Genomic DNA, 27014 nt, shown 5'->3' with positions numbered 1-27014 from the left:
GAGAGATGCGAGAAGCCAACGGAGTAGCCACCATAATGCCTGCCGGCTAACTCGAGGCCCTCGAGTCCTCCGAGACGAGGAGAAGGGAAACGGAGAAAGAGAGAGAAAGAGAAAGATACAAAGCAGCGAGAGCGAGAGGAACGATGTGGCTAGGTGGTAAGAGGAAGATGAAGGACAGCGGATGAAACGAGACGACGGAGAGAAGGACGAAAGCAGAGAGATTGCGGTGAATGAGAGAAAGAGAGACAGAGAGAGAGAAAAGGACGGTAAACGTGGACCAAGCAGCATCACCGCACGGCATCCCACTACCGATGTCCATCCGCCCATGTGGACCACGGTACACCATACTGCTACGCTACCACACCGGGTTCGTGTGTGTCGTCGGATCCGAGAGACTACCGCCGAACAGAAAGAGAGAATAGACATGACCCCGCCGCGCTACACCGTCCGTTACAGGCTCTTTCAACCGAGATGAGCCACACCGCCGTAATGATTGTGCGAATTGATACTGGCGCGAACGTCGTGAAATTTTATTTCCAAGATTAAGGCTCCCTCGAATATTCATTAATTTAATCTCACTAGCTTACCAAAAGTTTCTTGACACAAATATTTATTATTTCTTTTTATTTTGACATTTAGAAAAAATTTTTATCTTTGTCTACGATTATCGTTTGTGTAAATTTCCATTATACTTGAACACTTATCTTCTACTTGTGGTTTAAATAAGTGCGATTTCTTATTCTCCCACAATTCCTGCTTATGTTAGTCTTCTTATCAGTTTCTAAATCGAATTATGCTGAACGAGTAATATTATACGTTTAACTGTGTTTGTAAAAATTTTTGCAAGTTAATAATGAGAAAAACAATCTTCAGTCTTTTGTATAGACGCATAAAAGGTAGTTTAAAAGTCTGAAAAAGAGTAAGAGAAGTCTCGTCCTTCTGTCCAACGATAAATGTTTCGGATGATATAGGTGTAATATTCCCGAGCAACTCGCAACTCGTCTCGCAAACTTCCCAACGTAACAGTTTTGATAAACGTCACGTACCAATAATGGTCAATCTCCAGGAGCCGCGCGTTTATAATTTTCCGATTACCAGAGGCCGCGTCACGTAAAGTTGACACGCATCGTTATTATGTAGTTCTTGAAAGGAGATCAGCAAAGGGAGATTTCTCATTGCGACGATAATTTATAGCCGTTTAACTCTCGACTCGGCTTCTCAGTTCGCACGATACTCCCGACACGCGAATTACGTGGAACGGTATATACTGTACGTGTATATGGGGCAGAAATTCAATGACGATCCGCGACGACGGCATCTCTCTCTCTCTCTCTCTCCCCTTCTCTCTTTCTCTTTTTTTCTTTCTTCGAAGAGCGAGAGATGGCCCGCTAGCTACATAATGACGGTGGACACGCGACAGGACTTATCCATTATTCATCGTCCGAAATCTCTCATTCTTCTCTGAATACATATAATTTCGTTCTACCAGCCGGAGTAGCCTACCGGGAATTCACCTTTCGTCCCGATACACATAGTCGAGCCCTCAAATACGAGAATTATTAGCGACATTTAAACGCTTTCTTATCTTCATGAAAAGGGATGACCAATTTGCCAAGAATAATCTTTCGGTCGCTAAATCCTCGAGTTGCACCCAAGTTTCTGTTGCTTGCGGTTCTTTCCAGTTTTTTTTTTAAATTGAGACACAAAATATCTCGAGAAACCAGGGATTAATCCTTTGAAGAATTTTTTATTATTTATGTCAGTGGAGATTCTTTATATAAGGGTAGATTTTGATATAAAGAAAATAATATATAGAGATTATTGTACATATATGAATTTTGACCTCACTTTAACATTTGTCATTTACTTTCTACTTATTATGGTTTAAATATAAGCACGAATTCTTCTTTTATTCCCATGATTCCGTTATTATCGCGTACACAATGTTTCGCCAGTCTTTAATTAATTAATTGATTAATATGTACGAGTCTGATAGTATCTCAAGCTCGTAACTCCCACGCGCAACAAACACATTTTATCCATGTTAAAATATGTAATATATACATATATATAATTCTGTTTTTACACATTTCAATCTTATCACGGATACCATGTCTGGGAGTAGCGGGTTTCTTACAACGTAAAATAAAAAAAAATATATATATACATATTTATTTATATTTATATTGTTTATTGTTTATGTTGTTTATAGATAAGAAACATCAAGTCGCATACTAATCATCCGAATACGAATCAAAATCGATGGCAGAATTCATCGCATTCATCGATCCGCAGTCGACGAGCAGTCGTCCTTTCCTCGCAGCATCAACGAAATTCATATAACTCTCGGCGATGCAGCGATGATGCAATCTGCGGATCGGTACGCTCCTCGTGCCCCGCGAAATTCGTATCACGAGGGTCTAGTCGGTGCACGCTCCGTAAGCCACGCGTTCTCGCCTGGATCGCGAGAGAGAAGAGGTGAGAATACACAAGCGACTCGCCGCTCGTGATGAAACCGATTGTAAGAAAACCGTATATACGCTTCGGCCGTTCGTGTTCGGAGCTCGGGGCCCAGCATCCCGGCGCGAGGGGCACAAGTGTACGTCGTCGTGTAATGCCTCATAGAAAGGCAAGAGAGAGCAAAGAGCCCTCGAGATGTTCGCGACGCGCACACATGGACAACGATGCACACGTACACGTGCGAAAGGGTGAGAGAGAGACGGAGGAGCTACGGGCGAGAGGGATAGAAAAGGAACGAGGCCGGCTAGCGAGAATGTGCGCGATGCGGGAGTTGAAGAAAGAGAGGATTCTCCTCGCGAGGATGCGAACTTCAGCGCGGGACGAACGTAAGGGGATCCTCCGCGCTCCCGGAGGTGGAGTGATTGGGGTGGGGGATAGCTCAGTCGCGGGAGGAGGGGAGGGGGGACAAGCCGCGGCGCTCGAGGGAGGGGGGAGGCCCGCAGGCCGGCCCGCGGCTTCCACTCAGTATCCCCGGAGCGACCGAGTCGTGTATTCCGCGAAGTTTGCTGCGATCCGTGCTCCAGCGTGCGCGCACGATACAGTGTAGAAGCGCGCGCGCGCACATACACGACACACACACACACGCACGCACACGTAGGTATTCTTAGACGCGCCGGTTACTACAAAGTGGCGTACGTGCGTGTCCACATAAAAAACACACATACGTTCCCGCCGTTCGCCAGACACGTGCATACACCTGTTCGTCGCGGCGGCAGGGATACAGTGGAACGCGGCTGTATTCGCGGAGCTTGACGCGCATCGCGCGAATAAAGTGTCACTCGTCTCGTCCTACGCGAATTCCCAAGGAAATTGCATCTCCGGAGAAGACTTGGAAATGGTTATTCGCGTGTGAAAGAGTGAATCGGTGCGCGCGACGGATTTTCACGATGAACAAAGTTCAGTCTTCCAAGTGCTCGATCCCATGAAGTTGTCTTTGCGTTGAAGCTGTCCACCCGTTACTCGCGCATGGCGGATTGTTACACGTACTACTTGTTATATGTATAAGTGAAATTACTCGAGCTTGGTATCGTCTTTCACGTATTACGACATGTCTAAGGATTAAAGTGACGATCGGCGAGAAGCAGCGTCGCATGCAATCGTAAACTTTGCGTCCGAGAAGGAAGGGAGAGCGACTGGGCGCTATTAACGCTTCTGGGATCGATTTCTATGAACTCATCGCGGGTCGCCCGTACGTGGAACACGTGTTGGACGTCGTGGCTCGTGCCTCGAGTCGAGAAAAGCAGGTGTCGAGCATCGCGCGTCGAACTTTCGCGCGCGCCGTCGCTTTCACCTCGCCGATGAATTTGGAGCCGATGTTCTCCGAATAAACCGTGATCCTCCGATTTGTGGGATCCGAGAGAAGCGGCGATTAGTTTCGCGCGAGAGCCGACAGTCGCGAGTGAATCGAAAAAAAAAAATACGCGAGAGACGACAAGAAAGAAAGAGAGAAGAGGAGATCGCGCGAGTTGAGATTCGAAAGGTTACCTTTCGCGTCATAAAGGTGGAGGAGTCTAACCTCGTCCTCGTCTCGCGTCGCTTCTGTTGACGAGAATCCGCTCTCGGATTCCCTCGAAGACTCGGGGATTCTTAGACGCGCGCGAATTCTCCGGTTACAAAGTGTTGACGACAAGTGTTTAGTGCTCGGAGCGACAGAGAAAAGGAATCGTCCCCCCTCGCGGAGGACACGGGCCAGTGGATATTCGGTGTTGGTGCGCGGACCGGGAGGATCTTCGGTGTGCAGTGTGCCGATAATAGCGATCGATAATATTCGGTGAGAGTGGTGAGAAAAAGAGAACGAAGGATACGACACCCAGCGACAGGACAGCGGAGGACATCCTCGGCGAGGAAGTGCTCGGGGGAGCGGCCGAGGGGCAGCGCGGGGATATCGGTGATATGCGGTAGTCGAAGGGATTCCCCAGGGAGAGACATGAGGGCGGCCGCCGCCTACGTCCTGTTCCTTGCCCACCTTATACAGGTATGTCGCTTCTTTCTTTCCGATTCGCATTTTCTTTATCGTTCAAAATTGCTAGTGATACCATTATCACTTGATAAATAGATAAATAGAACGATATGAATCGTCTATAGGAGAGTGAGAAAATATCGCATTTCCAGAATGAAATTCAATATCGCGAGGTAATTAAATTCATTTGTTTTGTGTATTTGACGCGAATCTGCAAAGTAGACGTACAGAAAATTACACGTATAAATTTACACTCGACAGTTTTATCATCAATGAATATAATGAATATAAAGAGATTAAAGAGATGTACAAATATTTCAGAAATCGAAGGTACTTATAAACAAATAATTTTATATTAATTATATAATATTGTATATTTAAGATAACTGAAACATCTCTAATATCGTTACATTTAGCTTACAATTAGGAATGTAAACTGCGCATTTATCGCAACGTCCTTTAATGCGGACATTTAAGTCGGTATTTAAGAGTCGCAGAAAGCATGTGAGAAGATCGTTAGTGTTATTTGTACTCGTAATCAGCGCGAAGGCGCACTTTTTACTCCTCGCGAATGGCGGTTTCCGCGATCGTTAACACACGATTCCATTGCGTTAAAATTGTACAATGTTCTCTTTCTCTCTGTCAATCGATCGATCGACCGATCGTTGGAGATAAAGTTTCAACTTTTGAACGACAAGTCGAGTGAAAAATGTCCCGTTCTTTCGCCTCGCGCGCGGCGACAACGAGCGAGATCGGGGGAAAAAGTCAATGCGGTGAGGTACAAGTGGTATTCGAACAGGTGATGCAAGCACTCGGCGCAGCGTGCATACATGTACCCCGGGGCCACATGTACCATTCGTAAAAATAAACAGTTGCGACACAGGCGTGGCCATTACGATGTATTTATGTGCGCGATTGAAGCTTCTCTTATTACGCGTTCAATTAGATATTTTTTTCCCATAGGTAATATAAATGTGTGTAGCTTAAATCAATATAAGCTTCCCTTTTATTGCATTTGCAGCAATTCAATTTTATTTTTTTTAATTGTATATGTAAAAAAAATAAAACTTAATTGCTGTAAATCTAACGTTACAACGACACACTTGTGATGTCTTATTTATTACATTTAATAGTTTACTTAATAATAAAGCTGTATTTGTCTTGCTACATTTCATATCGTATATTATACGTGCAAACACATGCGAGACGTGAAGTATAATTACAGCGTCTGCTGAAACGAATGTCGGACGGGACGAATGTCAGTTAATGACTCTTTGGTATATTAGTACAATTTTATATATCTTGGCTCTCTATTGGACATAATAATATAATAGGAAGCACCTGTGCTCGATCTGCGAATACCATCTCGTTACCGCCATGACTTAAACAAGATCCGTTGATATGTCGCGATCGTGTGTCGGAAGTTAATTTGCAAGAGAATATATGTATGTGTGCACGTAAGATTTCCATACTGGCCTCGATCATTATAGATCACTGCGATCTCAGTGTGGAGCTTGGCTCCTTTCGAATGCTCATAGTTTATACCGCTTGTTGCATCATCGTACAAGGTGCTATCGTGCGTAATGCAGCATCTGCAACGCGAGGCCGTTCTCACGTACGTGTTTTCATCTCACAGTCTTCCGCCTTGCAGGACGATCAATGATAAAGCTATTTATACTCGGAGATAAAACGGTTGAATAATAATCTTAATATTATTATCACATTTATTTTTCTAAATTTTTCAAATTTAAATTCAACGTATGCGAGCTATATATAATATTGCAGATGTCGATGATATTAATGTTTGAGAAATGTATCTTATTTTAAATTAATTTTGATATACATCTAGATATATGTATGTGCGAGAAATTAAATCACAGTTTTGCTAAAAATGTTGAATGTATTAATCTTAATGATATAAAAATAAATAATAAAACATGTCATAAATCTGAGTGTGAATTAAATCTCTAATACTTAATAATCTTACACTTAATAATTTCTTAAATTTTCTCGGGGCTTTTACATTCTTTATTGTTTTTATATGCGATTTTAAAGAAAAATAAATATGATATTTAATTATCTTTGATATCTAAATTGCTCGTCGATATATTAGTTTAATAGGACATTTGAATGTAAATTATATAAATTAATTAATTAGATTATTGCATTTACAGAATCGCGCGCTGACCTAAATATTGATGTGTAAAAAGAAATTATATATTAATTACATATTAATTACATATATTAAAATAAATCAGTAATAAACTGTTGTAAAGTGAAGCGATTAAATAAATAGACGCGAGAGAGGCAATGATTCATTCGATTTCGAGCAAGCAGTTTATTAAATTATCTGCGCCCTTAGATATTAATGCGATAAAAAGCTCCCTCGTTACTCTCTTATACGACGTTTACTTTCTAAACGAAATTAGACTTGTTCTTTGTAGAAAAAGTACCTTATTAAAAGTGGCATTTGATTCACTTGTCAAGCTTTAATTATAAATTAATATAATTGAATTTACTTTTTAATCAAACATCAAACAACTGTAAATAAAGCCATCAAGCTGTCACCGGAGAAAAACAACCTTTAGTTCTTCAGAGAATCGATATAAATTATATTATGTTACACTTTACGTATAAAGATTAATCAAAAATGCAATCAAGTTTTATATAATAGCAAAAAATTCAATCCAACAGTAATCGAAATACGCTTTTAATCAACATCTTACGACAACAATTCATATTGTCCTCGTAATCATTTTTGTGTACCACTATATGTAACGTGTCGCTGGAGGACTACTCTTATCTCATAGCACGATTCTCCGCGAATTGCACAAGGATATGAGAGCGCGACGCTACATCCTTCTCCTTGTTCTCAGCCAGGGGAGTACATACTTACGCCATAAATATGGCTTTTTTGCGGATGTTGCCCCGTCACTTGCTTTATAATTTTTCTACTGTGTCCCTCTTGTATTATTTTCTCAGTTAGCTTTGTCCAGAAACGACAATATGTATCACGCAATCTTGATTATTGCTGCAAATTCATATTTCTCTATGATATCTATAACGACTGATTTTTTTTTAATCTAGCAACATTCTGTAAATTTTTTAAAATTAATTTTATACTTAACGTTCAATTTGAGCTTGTATGAAATATGTAATTTGTATTCTGTCTACGGGTTGTGCTTGTCACACACGTCATCATTACATTGCATCAGGAATGTATGTTAATGTTGCAATTATGTAGTATGTTAATGTCATATTCTATGCGGGTGTTTCTTTTTGTATGAATGATATGATTGTTCAGTCATTCATTGTGCTGAAAATACGTCGAAATATACGCAGAATTTTAGCATTCCATTGAATTGATTGCAGATATGTCTGCAAACCCGCAAACTACATATATTAGTCCATTGAATACCATCGAATTTTTATCTGTAAAATAATCGAGCAACACAAAATAACCCAGAGAATCCTGAAATATCGTACATAGGCAATTTAAACTTTTGCTAAAAATTTATATTTTCTTTTTAGAAGACAGCGCGTGTTAAAATAAAAATAATTACAACTTATTTCTCTCAAAGTTATCCCATCGTTCCGCCGTAATATCTCGAGGAAAGAGCCCGAGAGCACAATCATCGCGAAAATGATTAAATTATAAATATCAAATGTAAATTGCCGGGTTAAAGTATGATGCGTGTGTTCGTCGGCGAGAGGAGAAGGCAAGCAAGCAAATCCACGCTTCCGTAACGATCGACAATTTCGGTCCAACCCGACGAATAATGGGAGCTTAGGATCCTCGCTCCGACCCGGAGTTACCGGGGGTCACCTCCTCTCCTGGCCCTCTCTCTTATAAACGACTTTCGAAGAACGGGCCGCGGTAGAGAAGAGAGGGTTCCCGCGCCATCCATCGTTCTCTCTCTCTCGATGATTTCGACCTAGTGCAATTAAGCACCGCCGCCGCCGTGTTGCTCTCTTTCAATTACAGTCCCCGCAGAATTACCGTTATAACGCGCGATGCCTGACGCCGAAAAAAATTCCCCGAAAGCGGTCCCGAGATTACGCTTGCGTTAATTCGCGTGTGTCCTCACGGCGATACTCTTCCGCGTGCTCGGTTTTAATTTAAAAAACATCAGCGGCACTCTCGGTGTGTATCTCGTAAAGCGACGAATTGGCCATCGCGCGCGGAAAAAAAAATCCGAGAAAATGCGAACCCAAGAGAGAGAAAGAGAGAGAATTTTACATCTCGCAAGGTTACGTTCTAATCTACAAAGCGATTACTGCCGCGCGATTTCTTACGCGATTCTTCAGACTTTCCACTAGCACAGCTGACGCTTCTCCCAATCATGGCGTTCGATGAGCCGCGATTGAGATCAACCCGGAAGTAGGCGCGTGATTTTTCAAACGATGAAACGTATCCTACTTAGATCGTTACTGTAACATCTGGTGTATGAGAAATTATAGTTACATTTTTATAAACACTAATATATTTCTCGAAACACTACTTATATACATTTTAATTCATCAAAATCAATTCTGATTAATTGAGAAAGTCAAGATATGATTTAAAAAAATACCATTTGCCGTAAAATATCTGTATACTGCTATTTTTTTTCACTCGTAGAATTTCTCATGAATCGCAGCTATGCGATCGGTGAGATGTTTTTATTTGACGCGAGTTGCGGTGCACAATCGCGATTAATCGCGCGATCGACTTCGGACCATCTGATTAAAGACGATTTCACGGGAAGCTGCGGCAATACAATCGAAAGGTGTCGATGCAGCCTGACTAACGTGAATACCAACTGGTAGATGGACTGCCTCTCCTATTGTGATTTTCCACGGTGAGGATTCCGCGGCAGCGGATTGGACGGCGAAGAGAAAGAACGACGGCGGTCTTTCTATTAAGCTTGAAATTACACGCGGCATCCGACAATTATCGTAAATCCCCGTTATGGATCCCTTGGGATTGATCCGCACTCTTCTGCAAATGTGCGGCGAGATACGCCTGAGATTCGCCTCGACGATTTTTATCGATTCGACCGTCGCCGCGATTGATAATTCATGGTGACTCCCATCGCCGCGGTTTAATTATCCGCTGAACGTGCCGTGGACGCATCATCGACTCCCGTTTAATATGAGAAATGCAATTTATGCAATTGCACACGACTCTCGGCGCGATTCCGACCGTTAACCGCACCTGCGATCTTTCTTGTCCTCAAACGAACCGGCTCTCTCTCTCGCAAAATATATTTTGCATCATTATTTATTGACAGTTTAGTCATTCGTGCTCTGACCGACTTGACGATTGCATTATTATTGCACGCCAATATGTATTCTGTAATTGTGTTATTATATCACTAATATATTTATTTGAATATTATAATAATATTGATTATCTGATAACTCGATAAGTAATTCTGATTTCGAAGATCTATATTTTTATGCATTTATCTTTGTGATATATTACGAAAGCAACGAGGATATTATAATTAAATTAATGAATAATTCCACGTTAACAGTTGGCGATAATTATTATAGCAGAATAACAGAAAATGATTTAATGATAAATTAACAATGAGAGATATTGTCCTTTATAATTTTCAAGTTTTTCTTTATCAATTTTCACGAGAAACTTTCCATTAATATCCTCTTGCTATGAAATTTTACCACGGATCTTATCCCTGTCGCAATTTTTTCGCAATCCTTCTATGATTCTTGCAATCTTTCGCCGGCAAATCGTAGTCTTACGATGAACGAGACATTTTTATTCGACGTGAACGAAGTATAATTAATCGGGCATGATTGATTAATCAGCCGATTGACTCGCGGAATCTCAGACACGATTATTTCAAACACAATAGCTCCGATCGGGCTTAGTTCCGGCGCGCCTCGTTTAAGAAGAACCTGAAAGAGCGGTCCACCGAGACCGTAATTATACGCTCGCGCGATCACGAACTTCTTCGCGGCCTGGCATTTATTGCGCCAGCGAGATTTCGCGGTGCCGTTAATTAACGCAGACTCGTTAAATTCGATCTATCTGCGCGACTTAATTAAAATTTGCGGTACGCATCCGCCACGGCGTAGACCGATGGCTCGGCTTCTTCCGCGTGACAGGCGCGAGATAAAGCCGGGAGCAAGATATACATACACATACTTGCCGCTTGCGCTTCTTGTTCGACGACGAAGACGACCCATTAAGTCTCTGCGCCTCCTTCCGCTTTCGTCCTGGGAACAGTGGGAACCGATCCGGAGCTTCTCGCGCATCTCTCACTTCGATCCATCCTCTTCTCTCTTTCTCTTGCTTTTTTCTCCTCGCAATCGGTTCGTTCCGTGTCTATCGGCGTGGCCAATTATCGGCGTCAGGAGGAAGACGAACAGGAATGTTTCGCTGTCGAAAGTGAAAACGACGGTTAACTAGAAGGACGAGTGCAGGCGATTGGCGACTTACATCATGTATCTAGAACGAAGAAGAAGAAAAATTCGATAACGATGCAGAGAAAATAAAAAAAAATCAAACAAAAAATTAATTTCAAATCCCATGATGATTGAAGAAACGAGGAGCAAAGAGAGAGAGAGATCGGATTACGGAAATAACGCGGAACACGATCATAGCCGAGGCGTAAACGGAGAATCCTTCGGGGCAGAAGAAGCGTCTTCCACGCGGGTGAGAGAAACGCGGTGGCCGAGGAAAAAGCTCGTTGTGCGGCGAGAACGAAGAAGCGAGAGAAAAGACAAGCGGAGGAGAAGGATGAAAACGGAAAGCGGGCGCGCACAGCAGCCAAAGCGGTGCCGGGGCCGGAGTTTTTAAGCGAAGCGTTTAGCCGGCGGTCACGCGAATCCCCTATAAAAATCAGCCCCGAGGCGAGCAACCTCGGCGAATGCTCGGCAGATAGACAGATAATGTGGCCCGGTGGCGTTGCCCCGCGTGGCGTTGCATGACGCCGGGGGCCCCAGTCTGGTACCCTATGAACCTCGGCGACGCACAGGTGCGTGCCTGCGAGTCCCTTTTCCCGTGTGGTTTAGTTAGTCGGTAGTAAGGCGAGGAAGAGCAGGGAAGGGGCGAGTCCGCTCGTCCGTCGAGTTCGTGGAAACGAGTCGCGGATGCTGCCCTCACGAGATTCGCAACGCGTTAAATGTAACGAAGCACCTTATGCAATCGATGAAAAGCACGTGATTATACATGAATTAATTCTTCCCGTTATTCCTCTGATTTTTATTTATTTTTTATTACCATGAATATGTGGAAAAAAATCTTGTTAGACAACAGAAAGGGAGTGATGTTTCAAATGATGGCGGTTTGAAAGGTTCAAATTATCGAGCAATGATTCTCTCTTTTCGAAGACTGACACTGAATTTCTTTGGACTGATGTCAATCGGATTTTTTTGTCGATCCTCTCCGTTATTCGATCGAAAAGCAGAAAGAAGAACGAGCGCGAAAGGGAAGTTCGCAAGTCAGTGCGGCGCGAATACCACTCGTCTCGAGAAGAAAGATGCGGTTTTTTTTCTTCGCAGATGCTTCTGTGTTTCATTGGCCGCCTCCGGCTCTTGTTTTCTTGTCCTTCACCGACGACAGCCGTGAATAAAAGAATGACGATCTCGTGAACGTTGGCAGGTGTAACTGGTGAAACTTTGAAGCGGCCTATTAACAGTTACTTTATTTCGCGTTTCTGGGGAGAATCGTGTCGATTTCTCAGACGTGTTGTAGTATCTTTTACCTTCTGCGAAAAAAAAATTACGACATGTCCTTGCATGCAAAACTGATAAAACGCTGTCTATCAAAATTATAATCGCTATTCTCCATCACAGGTCAAATCACTCGTCGGAATTATACAGCACCTACCCCATCCAGTTCTCCTTTACCTCATCTTAAATGCATAGTACATGCATCTTGCATTTCGCACACACGAGTAGCACACGCGACTGAAATATGCATCGCAAACGGCCGGCCGGTTAGAAGAACGACATAGCGGGATTTATCGCCGGCAGTTTGTTTTGTTCGAGAATTTCAATAATGAGACTATCTGAAATTCAAAGAAGGGGAAGGGATCCCCGGTACTGTCGGATCGCTGCTCATTTTCGTGTTCACTGAACTCGAGCAACGCGCCAACATCGATTATGATTAAGTGCGCGTCTTAACGCTCGGTCTCCCCCTCTCCCCATCAACTCTGGGCGATGTGTTCCTTTTTAATTTATTATGGTGTTTCGAGCCCACTCGATTTAGTCGATTTATAATCGCTTTGCTGCGGCCACTGTCGCGCGTACTTACGCAACATGTAATCGAGAATAATCGCCCTCGTAATCTATAGTCCGCTGATTAGAGACTGCGGCGATATCGCTCTCTTTTGGCCGCGCGACGATCTTTTTACTGGCGCTCCAGGCAGTTTTCAGCTGATTGTTTTACACTTCCAAGTCCTTACCGCGAGAGACGACCGCAAAATAAAATTGACGAGCTCGGGACACAAGGTGCGATTTATAATATAAAGTTACGGCCCCGCGCAAATTCACGAATAAAGCTTGCAACCAGCAGTGTGCGTTAAATCCTGTTTGACACTTTCTAGCTCGCAATTAATTTCAGACAGATTCAAACTTTAAAAGATATAGCTCTCGAAATTTTTACAGTTATTTTTTTCATAATTACTGACTCAGAATTCAAACAGTTTGCACGAATGAATTTCGAGAGATTGAAAATATATAATACTAAAGTGAATTGCAATTGCTGATTTGGAATTAATTGCAGAGGAGGCGAGAGTAGAAAGAGGAAAGGAATGCCTCAGACGGATGATTGCTCAGGTGGAATGAGCAAACCGTTATCGAGATTGTATCGAGTGCTGCACGCAGTTATTAGTTAATAGAACGAAATCGATATGCCCGCCTCTGCATCACAGACGGACACCTTGCGTAAAGGCTTGTATGACCACGAAACATCGACTCACACCTGTTCCTGCCGTTTCGGGCCTGCGATTCTCGCAGACAGACAGGCAGGTAGAAGACGTTCAGACTGAGGATGCTGCAGCCGATCACTCCGGTCCAGCCCAGTTGATCGGGTTTCATCGTTCCTTGACTAGGGTTAACAAAAGTTCGACAGCGGCCTGCCATTTTATGTAGATGACAAATTCCCATGAATCTTCCCATAACGAATATGATACAACACCTACGCATTCGACTGAAATGAATTTTGGAAAGTAGGAAAAAATATATATATATATATATAAAATTTAATTTTTCCGCTAAATATATAAACGTGAAATCTATCAATAATTATTGCAAAGTCATTTCTGCGATATTTAAATTTTATTACTCGATCGATCTTAAACATGTTTTTTATGAGTAAATCAGATTATTTCCTCAGTCGCAAAAGAAAATTATGGTTGAAAAATTTTCTCCGCAATTACTAATTTTTTCACTTTTAACAGCTGTTTCTTTATGGATTAGGCGAAAAATTTTATTGTATTTTTTGATCACATAACGCATCTAAATAAGATTTTATCATTAACGAGATACAATTAAATGATGCATGATAAAGAACAATTTTTTTTATCAAATAACATGAAAGAATATACGACGAGAAGAACACGTGATATTATTCAAGAAATCATCCTTGAGAAAACTATCATCAGGTGATTAATACATTAGAGCGGTATTAATCGGATAAATTTTTATTCGCGTTACCTTGATCGCGTCTCTCATCTATGCGATGATAAAGAGGCGAAAACGGCGGGACTTCCCACGCGGAGTAAGACTTTTTTAATTATTTCGGTAATTTGTGGCCGCGTTAGAGGCAGTCTGGGCAGCCTTGCCGATGGGGCTTGGCGAGCGGGTAGCAAGTAATATTAAGTATAGGTCTCCCTATATCTCTCTCACGGAAGGGAGGGGGGAAAGAGAGATATATGGGTGCCTAAGCCGTAGTATATCGGGGCAACACGAGCCCGTAAAACGTGAGCGAGCATGCGAGATACAACGAAACGCAGTGCAGGAACGAGACGTACAATACGAACGACCAAGTACACATGTATACACGCACACCCGGAGACGATTCGTCCGTGCAGATTCTACGGTATAAAATTAAATGGTGTTCGGTAGGTCTATTTCACTCGGGCAGGTAGCGGCCACTGGTAATTACTACCTATGACTTGGGAGCTCAGAGATAAAATGAAAGGCTCCGGACGATTTTCGAAACCGAAATCTTGCGTCGGTCGCCGATTCGATGCTGCTGCTGTTACTCCCTTTTCTATCCCTCCCTCTTGCCAATTCTCGCTCGTTCTTTCTTTCCTTCTGCAATTCGAAGTAGAATCGCGCGAATCGATCGCGCCACTTGGCTCTCGCAATCTGCGATGATGAACGAAATGAAAAGATATAAAAATATATAATCCATTATTTTTTCTATTAATATGCAAAATATGAGAGATTGCGTAATCAATTTTACAAAATTATTGCACCCTTGTCTCGTGTTCCTTTTTTTCCCTGCATAAATACGTCGATTATCCAAAATTGCGCGAGTTGTTTAAAGCAACGTAAAAATTATTTTGTTAATTTAGTTAATTTAAATGGAGAATTTTCGTAGGCACATTGTCCCTTTCCAATTAGCATTAGCATATAATGATAAGATACGAGTACTTTCATCGATGTTTCCCGCTGTGATGCCAGACGGTAGCAGGTTCGCAATTAAGATATTAAAAGAACACCTCTCTTCCGTAGGTTTACATAATCATAGCCGAGTATAATTGCGTATTTACATAATTACATACATACCGTCCACACGGTTATTCCCCGCCTATGTTTAGCTTGCTAATGAAATCGACGATAATAATCGATTTGTAGATAATTTTGCGCATTTATCTGCTTTTTAAATCTTTTTATTATTCTCGAGGTAAATACAATAGTTAACAGTTTCAGATCGATCATATATCAGACTCTGTTATCGTGTATTTATAATTGATTCTAACGATAAGATGATGCTGATGTTTTTTAAGATACTTTTACATATAAAATAATTTAATGAAAGAAAATTAATATTTTTCTTTAATAAAGAATCATTTTTTATTATTTAATTTTAAAGAGTAGCGGAAAAAATTCGAAGCAACGTTGATTATTTGTCCAATAAAAGGAAAATCGCATCGAACGGCCTTTCGAAAGTTTTCTGTCAAATCTGGTTTTCGCGACTCGGCAAATAAATTCTCTCGGAAGGGAGCAAGAACAAAGAAAAGAGGAAGACTCCGGAGAGGACACGGTAGAGTTGTTTCTCAGTATGCGTTCCGCGGGTATTTCTTTGTATTTTTTTTCGGACAAATTATTCGTACTTCTCGCTAGTGCAAGTTTCACGGGAGCGCGTACATAAAAGTAGGTGCACCGAGGTATGGCTCGCTGCACCTTGGCTATGCGGAAAGGAAAGGCTCTTCTTCAACGGCGAACCGACCAACGCGCATGCACGCATACAAACACGCGTGTAACTCGACATACATCGAAGGCCTTCTATTCGTCTCTCGAGCACGTTATATATATACGGAGTGCATAGCCTTGTGTTGGTAGATATTATAAAGAGATGTACATGTTCTGACGGCAACGGTAACGCGTCTGCGATGGATATAAAATATTCCGCGAAACATTTCATCTCTAGATATTCAGAAATTAATTCCCCGAAACTTGGGCTAGATTCCAGTCTGATCTTGTCGTGAGAAAATGACTCGAAAATTAAATTCGTACGCCTTTTCAAAAGTATCTCCCTGCAACTCCGTCATTAAAAAGGCAATAACGCAGTCGGGTATAATTTAAGAATCTTATTTTTCAATGTAAATCATGAAACCTGTTTAAAGGACAATGGAGTTATTACAATGCGCGCGTAATGTGCGGTTAGAAAGGGATGAACTTTCAACTTAATAACCGCGAAAGCGAGCGCCGCTGCGAAAGACGAAAGAAACGAACGCTCCGAAGGTACGGTGTCAGGATGGGGAAGTGGCCGCTAATACGAGGTGTCCCCCACCTTTATTACACCTCGACAGCCCCGGGGAACTTCAATTATCGCTGGGTGGCGGTCGACTCCGATCATGTGGGAAAATACTGGGATAGAGAGACTGTCTTTTTTCAACGATGAACGCGATATTGAACCGTTGCGAATTGATCGAATTTGGGTTACACACATTTTTTTAAGCTCAACGAAAAAGATTTTTCAAGTAATAATTAAAAATAATATATTTAACTTTATAATTAAAATTTATTTCTATTAAACGACAATTAAATATTCCAATGTCATATATATTTTATTATTATCTCTGCTCCTCTCTCTTTATAGGCATTTTATTTAAGAAACAAACATATAATTTGTTTATTATAACGTCAGTAACGTATATTATATTATGAAAATGGCAGTGAACGTGTTGTTAAAGTATTCTTACGCCTCGTTTTTCAATCCAGTGCCGAAATTTCGTGAGATATTCTGGTCGCGTCTTACGAACGATTCCCTTGAATATCTTTCGCCGTAAGCGCCCATCCGCGCGCTGCGTCCAGAAGAGAGGCTCTTCCGCGTCGGCTAACTTAAAGCATCTCCAGCTTGCCCGTCGTCCGGCAATTTCTCGTCGGCACGTGAGCCGACTGTGCAAAGTTTGCGGAGCGCGCGTTTGCAAACGTCCGTTGCGCGCGCGAGCGAGAATAAGAAGGAGAAAGAGGTCTAACGCTGTACCGCGTACGGAGGCAAGAGGTTACCGGCGAAGCCGAGAGGGCCTCTAGAATAAGTATGCTCGGCTAATAAAACGCGTACGCGGGTCGTTACACACGGCGTTCGCTTTCCAAACAAACGCGCGGCTCTCGTCACCGCGAGCACGGAAACTCGTACGATGCCGGGATTTATCGCCAAGCGATTCATCGTTGTAAAAACGAAACGACATCGAACGTCGTCGTGATCAGAAGTTTGATCGACAAGCGAAAAACATTGACCGTTTTTAATAGATCTATATATATGCTGTGCAAGCATAGTTATTAGTATCGGCGAATAAGTGGACTTAATTAATATTATTTTATATAATATTTTATATATTTAATATAATTTTATATAATACATATAATTCTTATATTTAATATAATTATATAGTTTTATATAATTTTTTATATTTAAAATATATAAATATAAAATTCTTTTATCGAAACATTACATATCTATTATAGAATAAAGCTAAAGTTTGATACATATAAGAAAACATATGTAACGATACAATATTTATAATTATAATTTTTCTAAATGAAAGGAATATGTGTTCTTGCACAACTTTGATTTGTAATTCTATTTTTTGTAAATAATTTGAAATGTCTAAATATAATTCAGCTATTATTTGTTAAAATATTGAGCTCATGTGACATTTCGAAGAAACGACAGCTGACTCACGCGCTCTTTCCATCTTCTTTTAAGGATTTCTTAAAGTTGCCCCAATGTGTACATTACCGCGCATATATCATCACGTCGGTCAAAGGCACGAAATTACGCGACTTGAGCGAATCTCTATACATGTCTTCAAACGCACATAAGATCCGATTCTTATTACGACGTCTATTATGTTATCGCTAAACGACTCTTCCGTCTTTCTTGTATCACGTGATTGTCATCCCGCGTCAATACGCTTTTCATCTATTCAATTAATTTTCATTTATCCTCCGATTTATCCCCGACGTTTCCCGAACCGAAGAGCCGCGAGAGCTCGACGCGCCAGACCGTTAAAATGTCACTCGCGAAACGGTCTTATGTAAGATAGAAGGAAGCGCGTTATGGAAAGCGCAAAGGCCAGCAGACGATCCTTTGCGCGCTTTCTACCTTCGATCTTACTCTTACGGTAATTACGTAGGCTCAGACATGCACGCACGTACACACACAAGCATACACACACCCACATCATGCTAACATATCTGCACACGAGCGGTATATAATGCGGTTCTATACTCCCACTTGTATCCCTTTGAGCGAATTAAATTTTAACAAAATCACTTTCACAAGCTTATATAAGCTCCGTCTCTCACTTGCAGTACTTTATAGTTTTTTTTATTTTATAGATATTTTTATAGAAATTTTATAGAGATTTTATAGATTTTTTTATTTTATAGATATTTTTTATTTGATTCTAGATTTTGGCCATAAAAAAATTAATAAAAAGAGATTAATAATGTGACATAAAAAGAGTAGAACAAATTGTATATGTGTAACATCGCGGTTTATGTATCTTACAATTAGCTAGTATTTTTACATTTGTCATTTCGATTATTCTATTCGGTTTCTCCCATGTCCCCCTTGATTGGAATTTGCGTACGAGGAACTCGGATGCACAAGTGTGCGAGGAAGAAGTGGTCGCTCTTATCGTACTTACGTAGAATGCGCGATGCGTATCGCGCGTAACGGTATGCAGTATTGACGTGGCGAGCTCGAAAATTGGTCGACCGCGCGATTGCAGTTTCGAAACTGCTCGATTTCTTTCCCGAGATTGGCCCCAAGTTGCCGCTCCTGCTGCTGCTGTTGCTGCTGCTGCATTCGGCGCATTCGCCCGAGGGCCCCGTCTATCTCTTTCTCCTTAACACGAGACTTCCGTTTCCACGATACGCAATAATGGACAGTAACCCGAGGCTTTTCAGGCTCCCTGCTTGGCACAGAAACGGGGAATCAAATTTTATGAAAAAGCCTTTCACAATGCTGGAAGGGACTCGGCATTTTTCTTATCTCCTATTCTCTTCCCACGTTCATTTTCCCTCAATTTCACGATTTATGTAACAATATTCGTAACGATTAACATGTAATTCTCGATAACGCTAACAAATCGTTGCATAATTTGTTATCTGAATACATTAATCTAAATATTAATTGTTTCAGAATGATAAAAAGTGTATTGTATGATTCGAGAAACATTTTCTTTTGTTAGATACTAGATATTCTTTCAATGTATTGCGTAATCACGATATAAATGATGTTAGTACAGTAATTGCAATAGCAATAATATTTAACGTGTCGAAATTTTATAGTATGTTAGTTTTTAAAAACATTTTCATTTTTATTGCCGCAGGCGACAACCGCGAGCGGATACTTTGAGGTGCAGATCCTCTCGCTGACGAACAACAGGGGCACCCTGGTGGACGGTAGGTGTTGCGGCGGGGGAGGCGGGGGCGGAAAAGGAGGATTCCCACCCTGCACGACGCCCTGCTCGACGGCCTTCTGGCTCTGCCTCAAGGAGTATCAGTCGAATGTCACCGCCATCGGCTCCTGTAGCTTCGGCAACGTATCTAGTCACGCTCTCGGCCCGAACACCTTTACTCTCACCGAACCCGTCACCCTGCAACTCCACTTCACCTTCCGATGGACGGTGAGTTATTACTTTAATCTACATCTGAACTTATTTAGCACGATTGTTTTTTATAATTTTAATAATGCAATAATATGTGTAATATAGTGGAATATGTTACATTATATTTCGCAAATCTGTTTCATTTAATTCGAATTTATTCTCAATATTCAAAGATCTTTCGTTTTACGATGTTTGTTAATATTATTATGTTATTTGTCAAACTCGCGATTCGAAATGTCAACATTGTCGGATAAGAATCAAATGGTCGCATTTAACGCTAAATACGCGTCGAGAGGATCGAGGACCGCGAGAGGATAGGCACTCGAAGAGCACGTCGAGGCAAAACACACGCGCGGCATCACCTAATATCCGTGAGAACGTCGGCTGAAAATCCCAACCGGTCGCCGTTACACGTATATGAGGCGCGACGAGGCTTAATTCGATGTCCCGCGCGCGATTAATAACGCGTCGTACGGTGTATGTATATACGGGACCGTAATTTTGTTTGGTCACCGGCACAATGGCCGCCGTGCCGAAAGAACGGACGGGCGAGAGGATGAAGCCGTAACGAGGGGACGACACATTCGGGGACTCGCGAGAAAAAAAATCAACCGCCACGAATCCATTTATCATCGACGTCGTGACACGACGACGGCGTCTCATTAGCGACGCCGCCTCCCGGACATTGACGTCTTTTCTTAAGTTTGAGCTTTCATTTCCGAAATCGCCGAAAGCCAGGTGACGTGAATCGCGGTGAACACCGTTCTTTCGCAACGCTAACGACTTGCGCGAGTAAGAGTCGTGGTGCTTATGGCTCGCATTTCATCACCGGTCGGGCGAATCGCAAATTTCTAGACCCGATTTCTTTGTCTATGATGAGGCGAGGAGGCGCGCGCGCGAGAGAGAAAGAGAGGGAGTTATCGAATCCGCGCGAGGGATTTCCGGTCCGCTGGTCTCTCCCATCCAGCGCGAGTCGTTGCGTAAAATTCCAGTTTGGTTCCAGTCGCTTGGCAACTCCTCATCGTCGATTCCTCCTCCTCTTGCCTCTCGTTTTTTTTTCCGTGTCCTCGCCCTTTCTTCCTCGTCCTCCGTAAACTCTCGCGGCGAAATTTTTACGATCGTTCATCCACGTTGAATTTTTATCCCGTCGCTTCTTCTGTAGTTCTGAATCGGTTCGTTCAACTGTGATTCTGCGTGCGAATTTCTCGTATACTCGATATCTAAAGAAGATTGCGTGGGCATATTTTACAAATTTCTTAATCGTATGTTTTCGTAAATGATAGAGATGATTGTCCCCTATTTAATCGCGATGAGAGAAGGATTCATAAATCATGCGTGACTAAAAGAAAGAAATTTTGAAGAGTTTTAAAGCTCCTTTCCCTCGAGATGTCATCATTATGTTATTGTTATAATATTAATATAAAATGCTCTGTCACGGTTCTACAAAATATAGTTACAACACATTATCACATGCTGCATTGTACGGGAGAAACTCTGTTTTTTTTTTTTCATTTTGAACGGTCCCCGAAGAGTCTTGTACTCAATTAGCAGCGCGCCGCCACCTACGATCCGACCGTTGTCATCGTCGTCGTCTAACGTAATTACGCCATAATGCGCGAGCGATTTCGAGGAGGCCCAAACAGTCCTCTCGAGAGACGTTGGAGTGCGCATGCAGGCGTGCCCTTGCGAGTCTGGTATACACACAGGATCGTCGAGAGTGTCCCCTTGAGACAACGATGGGTTCGGTGGGTGCCTGAAGGGGCCCCGAAGGGGTCCGCGTTCGTGTCCGCGGACGGACACGTATTCGAAAAAACGTACCCGTGTACCTACCTACCTACCTACCTACCTATCTACCTACCTACCAATCTACCTACACGCGCCCGTGTCGTCGTAGATTGTTTGAAGAGCTCCAGCTTCTCTCTGTTTGTATATTTCATAACTCGCTCGCGGTATCTTCCGAGAGGACCCATCGCGACAAAGGAAACTACGAGGCTCTGTTTTTCCTCTCTTTTTCTCTCTCATCTCGAAGGACCGCCGCTGCGAGTTTATAATAAACAGAAACCCTTAAATTGCTTCCTTTTCTCATGAAGGGTTTCCTCTCCCGTTTTCGACGCGCTACCTTCGATCGTTTAGCGCTTTGCCGGTCTAATTCAATTATGCTGCTCCGCTGATGCGTAATAAAAGAGAAAGAATACATAAGAAGCGTATACACGTGCGTCAGAGAATGCAATGTTTGTATGCGCGTCGAGTATGAGGAGATGACAGAATAAGGAACGCGCAGAGATAAAAGCTCGGATACCTCGGTACGTCTGGGTACGCCACGTATTTGCGTCGTATAATAGCTATACAACCGTTTTCACGTGCTATGCCTACATCGAAAAACGGTAAACCGCTTGACTTTCATCGTTCTTGCGCGGATAATGCCGTCATTATCGTCTCCGCTGATTGAATACGGTATATACAATCTCGTCCCTCGTCGACGCGAGTGAGCGAGGAACATTTGCGCGCACGGGCTACCGAATGCCACCTGCGTTTCACGGCTGGCTCGAGAGAGTATATTTACGAGAGATTTCTTCTTCTCCCCCCGATATAAATCCCGCGATTTTCATCAGTGCTGGACGAATCATCGCGCGTATTTTAATTCACGCGTCACGTTTTCCGCAGAGCTCGAAATCCGAAAATGTAGTCTCTCAGATCGCGCGAATCATCAATCGCATACACCTCGTACATAGTTATACTACCTTCAAGTTTGAAACATCCGAATCTCATCATCGTGAAATAATTGGATCGTTCAATCCATTAGACGCACACATGTATGAAGAAACATATATATGTACGTAACGTTCGACGTCTTATTACTCGAAAGATTAGACGAGGTTCCTTTGCGGTACGCGGTGTAACTTTCGATAAGTTACGTACGCGGATACCGCCGAGGCAATCGCAAGAGTTTTCTAATAGCGACCCAGTTTACGCAAACGTGATGCGGTCGCGATAGCAGCAACGTCAAACGTGTTGTGATCGTCTCTCGTCGTCGACTTTCCCCGCTTCTAATTTCAATATCGATGTGAGGAGGAACATGTACAGCCATATCTCTCTTTCTCTGTCTCTCTTCTCTCTCCAGTAGTGGTATAAAAGCACGGGAAGCGATCGGCGAATGTACGTACGATGGAACTTTTGCACAATCTTCTCCTCGGAGCCGTATGCATCTTCGAACAGCGCGTTTCGTGTCTCCTTTCTCTGACGTTCTCCTTTCTCTACGCATCTCTTTCTCTCTTATTCTCTCTTCTCGACTTGAGATCTCTTCTTTGTCTCTCTCTCTCTTTCCATTCTTGTAACAGATGATTCTTCCTCTCTCTCGTCAGCTCCTTGTTCGCCCTCAATAATTTCTCTTCGACCGATGCGACTCTATGAGCTCGAATATACGATTCACATGCGACTAGCACTCATATATATATGTATGCGACCTGTCCGCGCGTTTTATATGCACCGGCACGCACGACCGGACGCATTGGAGAACACATACAAATCCGCACGCACAATGTCTCCAATCTGGGCGCCGCCTATGAATGGTGAAACGTCATCAGACGCCGCCGGATCCACGTGGACGCTATTTAAGAGTAGCGTGCGCCCATTTATTCGAATAATTTGGCGAATTTTTTAAATTTCACGCAAAGCGAGCATAGTTAATTGATATTTCGATTACATAGAAAGAAGCTCTACAAATTTGTATAATATCTGCATAATATATAATTCAACTATAACAGATTTCTAGAAATCGCTTATATTATCATTAACATTGGTACAGTTATAGAGACAAAAAAAAGATGCCCCCGGATTGAATCGGAAACCGTGTCCGTAGCCATCTCCTTTCTCCGGTCACGTGATTAATTCCGACAATCATAGTTTCGATAATAGACGTATAATGATAAACGATGTTCGGCCGAGCAGCATTCATCATGGAAGATGCTGCGACTGGCGGCGGGGATACGAGGAGAAGGAACGGGGAACGAAAATGAAGGAGCCTGTTCTTCCCCCTTCTCCTCCGAGACGCGTCGCGGAACGCCGCGGGGATCGAGCGACGTGAGTCAGGGACTCAACAGGTGTACATCCGCGTCTCGAAAACGGGCCCCGCGGCCTTATAAGCGTTTTCCATTCTGGTCGATATCTTCGTTCACCAACACTACCGCGCGTTCCGAAATTACCGCTATCGATTCTTCGAGCATAATTTTGGAACAGTCAATTTTATTTCATTTCTAGTTGAAGCGCAGAAAGCAAATTTTAAAAAATATCATTTGTCTTCTGAGCATATTTTTATTTATGGAAGTGGGTCTTCGAAAATTGTTCACCTCGTATTTTGAAAATGTAATGACATAATGACAATGATCTCTCTTCTTTTTGCACGGGGATAACTTTCGCACGTTTTATTTCGCTGCTCTCGCGAAATTAGCGGCCGCATCGCGCAAACCGCACTGCATCGCAACGCGCGCTTAATAGCGTCATGAATAAACCGCGCTTAAGCCCGCGAGCGGCACCTACGGTTGTTCAAATATATTAGCGCCGTTAATACGCGATGCTAACGCGAATAATGAATAACGCTCGCGGGATTTACATCGCGGTCATCCGTGCGTCGCGCATCCCTGCTCGGCTGCGTGCGTCTTTTTCTAATCGCACGTAAATTGCACCATTTCGAGACGCGGAAGCGCGAGCAATTTGTCAAAACTTCCGCGCGAACCGGTCTTGAGGAGGAGACCCGGTCGTCGGCGATCCGAAATTGCTCTCTTTGCGCCATCGTCCAGATCGCCCGCGGGGTTTACAATCAACTCAGGCGCGTCGTTTCGCCGTCTTGAGATTTACGTTCGCGCGAATTAAACATTTCCTGATTGTCGATCTTCTCCTCTCGATTGCCGATCGGTCCTCGACAAAGACGATCTCAAGAGCTGGACGAAAATCAACGATCGCGACGCGACACTCGAGCTCCCACGTCCACCGGCATTAATCTTGATTCTATTAAGGTAATCGCCATGCTGCCGATATAATGACCCGCGTGATTTGTCATCGACCGTTAAACGAGAGAGTTGCGCTGCGTTTATTGTTATTAAAATTATTTTTACAATAGGCGCGCTTCGGAATATATTGTCGTAGGGTACACTATCAGAGTGATGAGAGATGACAAGAGAAAGGGAAGAGAAAATGATGAAAGTATTTCGAGATAAAATCTGAATGGCTGAACAAAATAGAACGCTGCGAAAGTTACTAGAAATTAATAGATAAAAGAGATTGATAGAGAATATTAAATTTACGATTTAATATGATTACATAAATTAGAATTAAGATGCGTTACGTATCAAAAATTTTGCTCAATTATAAAAATTGCGGGAGATGAAAAAAAGCGAAAATTACGAAGATGAGATACGAGATACGAGAAACCTGCATGAATTAATTACATGGTCGTGCATGGAGAAAAGAGGAGGAGACGTAGGAGACGAGGAAGCGCATCCGACGTACACACATGCGAGGTGCGCCGATTTTTAAGCACGCAAACGCGCGGCTTCCTCTCCGAGAGAGCGGTGGCACTTCGGCGAATCAACGGGTGTTTATTGAAACAGGAGTCATCGCGCGACGAGGCGGGTTGCCGGGAACGCATAAATTGCAGGTTCTTAACGCGGAAGCGCGGCCGATTTGTCGAAACTTCCGCGGGCGCGAACCGGTCCCCCTTGTTCTCTCGCCGCCCCGAAATTGCTCTCTTTACGCGGTCGCCTCGAGAGGTGGTTCCAATCACGATGCCGCCTCGTAAGATTTACGCTCGACTCGCTTATATTATTGTATTATACGCAGCTGCGTGTCGGGGACACGCGCAAACATCAGCAGGTGCACAATGCGACCGCGTGTACACGAGCTGCGAGAGGGGAACAAGAGGAAAAAAGGGAAAGGGGGAGAATGTCGCCACGCTTTGGGCGATGCTTCTTCACTTCGGAGTATCTCCGTGTCCACAGGGGGCTCAACAACGAGCCTGATGGTGGAGGAAGCAGCGGGGCCTTGAGGTCTCCTCTCCTTTGGGCCGGTCGTGTGTGAACCCGCTACGCGAAGCGCATACCAAACTCGTCCCTCCCTTCCCCTGTCTCTTTCTCTCTCTTTCTCCTTCTCTTCTTATTCTCTCCCTGACTCTCCCTTCTCTTGAAAGGCTGTCGAGACTGTCCGTACAAACGACCGCCGGGGTACACAGTGTCTCTCGATTCGCGTTTTCTCAACGTGACAGTGCGAGCCTCGGAAATTAACCGCGTTTATATTTGTAATAGAATATAAGCTCGTAATGGAATTTATAGCTAGATGTATATATCAATGACTTATTTTCCGTTCAAATTGCAGCGATATTAAATCCGGATTGATTTCGGAAGTCAATCTTCGCCGCTTTGATCTCGATTTTTGCTCGCATCTCGATGTCCGAATGGAAGAATGTTGATGATGCGCGATAGGGAATATGTCCATTAGTCTCGCTCGTACTTCCATACTCGACCCAAGTACATTCACGAACGTGGTTGAGGAGAGTATTTAATGCGAGGCATACCGCGAGTCTCCTGACTCGCGTTATATTATGCAGGTAACGCACCACTACCAGCCACTACCATCGCTGTCCGCGACTCTACACGTCGTTCCCTCTTCGGTTCCTTTAAGCGGGAAGAAGGCGCGCCGTGCACTTGGCCTTGTGCCCTCGCGGATAGGACGCCTCTCCTCCATGAGCCTCTTCGTCCACGAAGACGACGACGACGGGATCTTTTCCCTCTTCTCTTTAGCTCTTTCTCATCCTCCTTTCGTTCTCGACCCTTTGCCTCTCTCTCGCTCCTGTAGCAGAGTCCTTCTGCAGTTCTGGGTACGCCGCAAGATTTATTAGCTACCCAACTAATTGGGAAGCGAGGACGGCCGCCAGGATTCCAGAACGGAGATTTCCGCCGCTGAGGGGAATGCGCTACCGAGAGGGACGATGCGACCGGACGGAATTTCCGACGAGCGAACCGGAATCGCCACCGCGGAGCACCTTCTACGTTCCTCGGCGTCGCCGGTGTTTTTCAATTACGGTGCGACGCTCTATCCACCGTATGTTCCGGCTCGGTCAATTAACGGAGATTGATTCTCGGCTGCGAATCAAATCGTATGTGATTATTTTCCCAACGATACGATCTAACGTTACGTAATATCGCATGAGATATGATGTCGAGAAAGACGCACGG

At 43.2% G+C, this 27014-nt stretch overlaps 1 protein-coding gene and 1 long non-coding RNA gene across 2 annotated transcripts in view; both read left to right on the top strand.

Moving 5' to 3' along the window:
* Positions 1–2867, top strand: part of LOC145976764 (uncharacterized) — a 50649-nt gene extending 47782 nt beyond the window's left edge. Inside the window, exon 3 of the long non-coding RNA XR_014440306.1 lies at positions 2213–2867. This is a non-coding gene — a long non-coding RNA (uncharacterized LOC145976764). The remainder of the gene's footprint in view (positions 1–2212) is intronic.
* Positions 2868–2972: 105 nt separating this feature from the next.
* Positions 2973–27014, top strand: part of Ser (protein serrate) — a 41037-nt gene continuing 16995 nt past the window's right edge. Inside the window, exons 1-2 of the mRNA XM_083108245.1 lie at positions 2973–4495; positions 19510–19806. Of these exons, the coding sequence (XP_082964371.1) occupies positions 4448–4495; positions 19510–19806 (345 nt within the window). The 5' untranslated portion in view covers positions 2973–4447. The remainder of the gene's footprint in view (positions 4496–19509; positions 19807–27014) is intronic.

The sequence above is a fragment of the Camponotus vicinus genome, unplaced genomic scaffold (assembly GCF_025532165.1).
Source record: "Camponotus vicinus isolate PSW18456_S1 unplaced genomic scaffold, iyCamVici1.0 SCAF_9, whole genome shotgun sequence".
NCBI lineage: Eukaryota > Metazoa > Arthropoda > Insecta > Hymenoptera > Formicidae > Camponotus > Camponotus vicinus.
The sequence above is the reverse complement of the archived record's forward strand: the minus strand, read 5'-3'. Positions and strand labels throughout refer to the sequence as shown.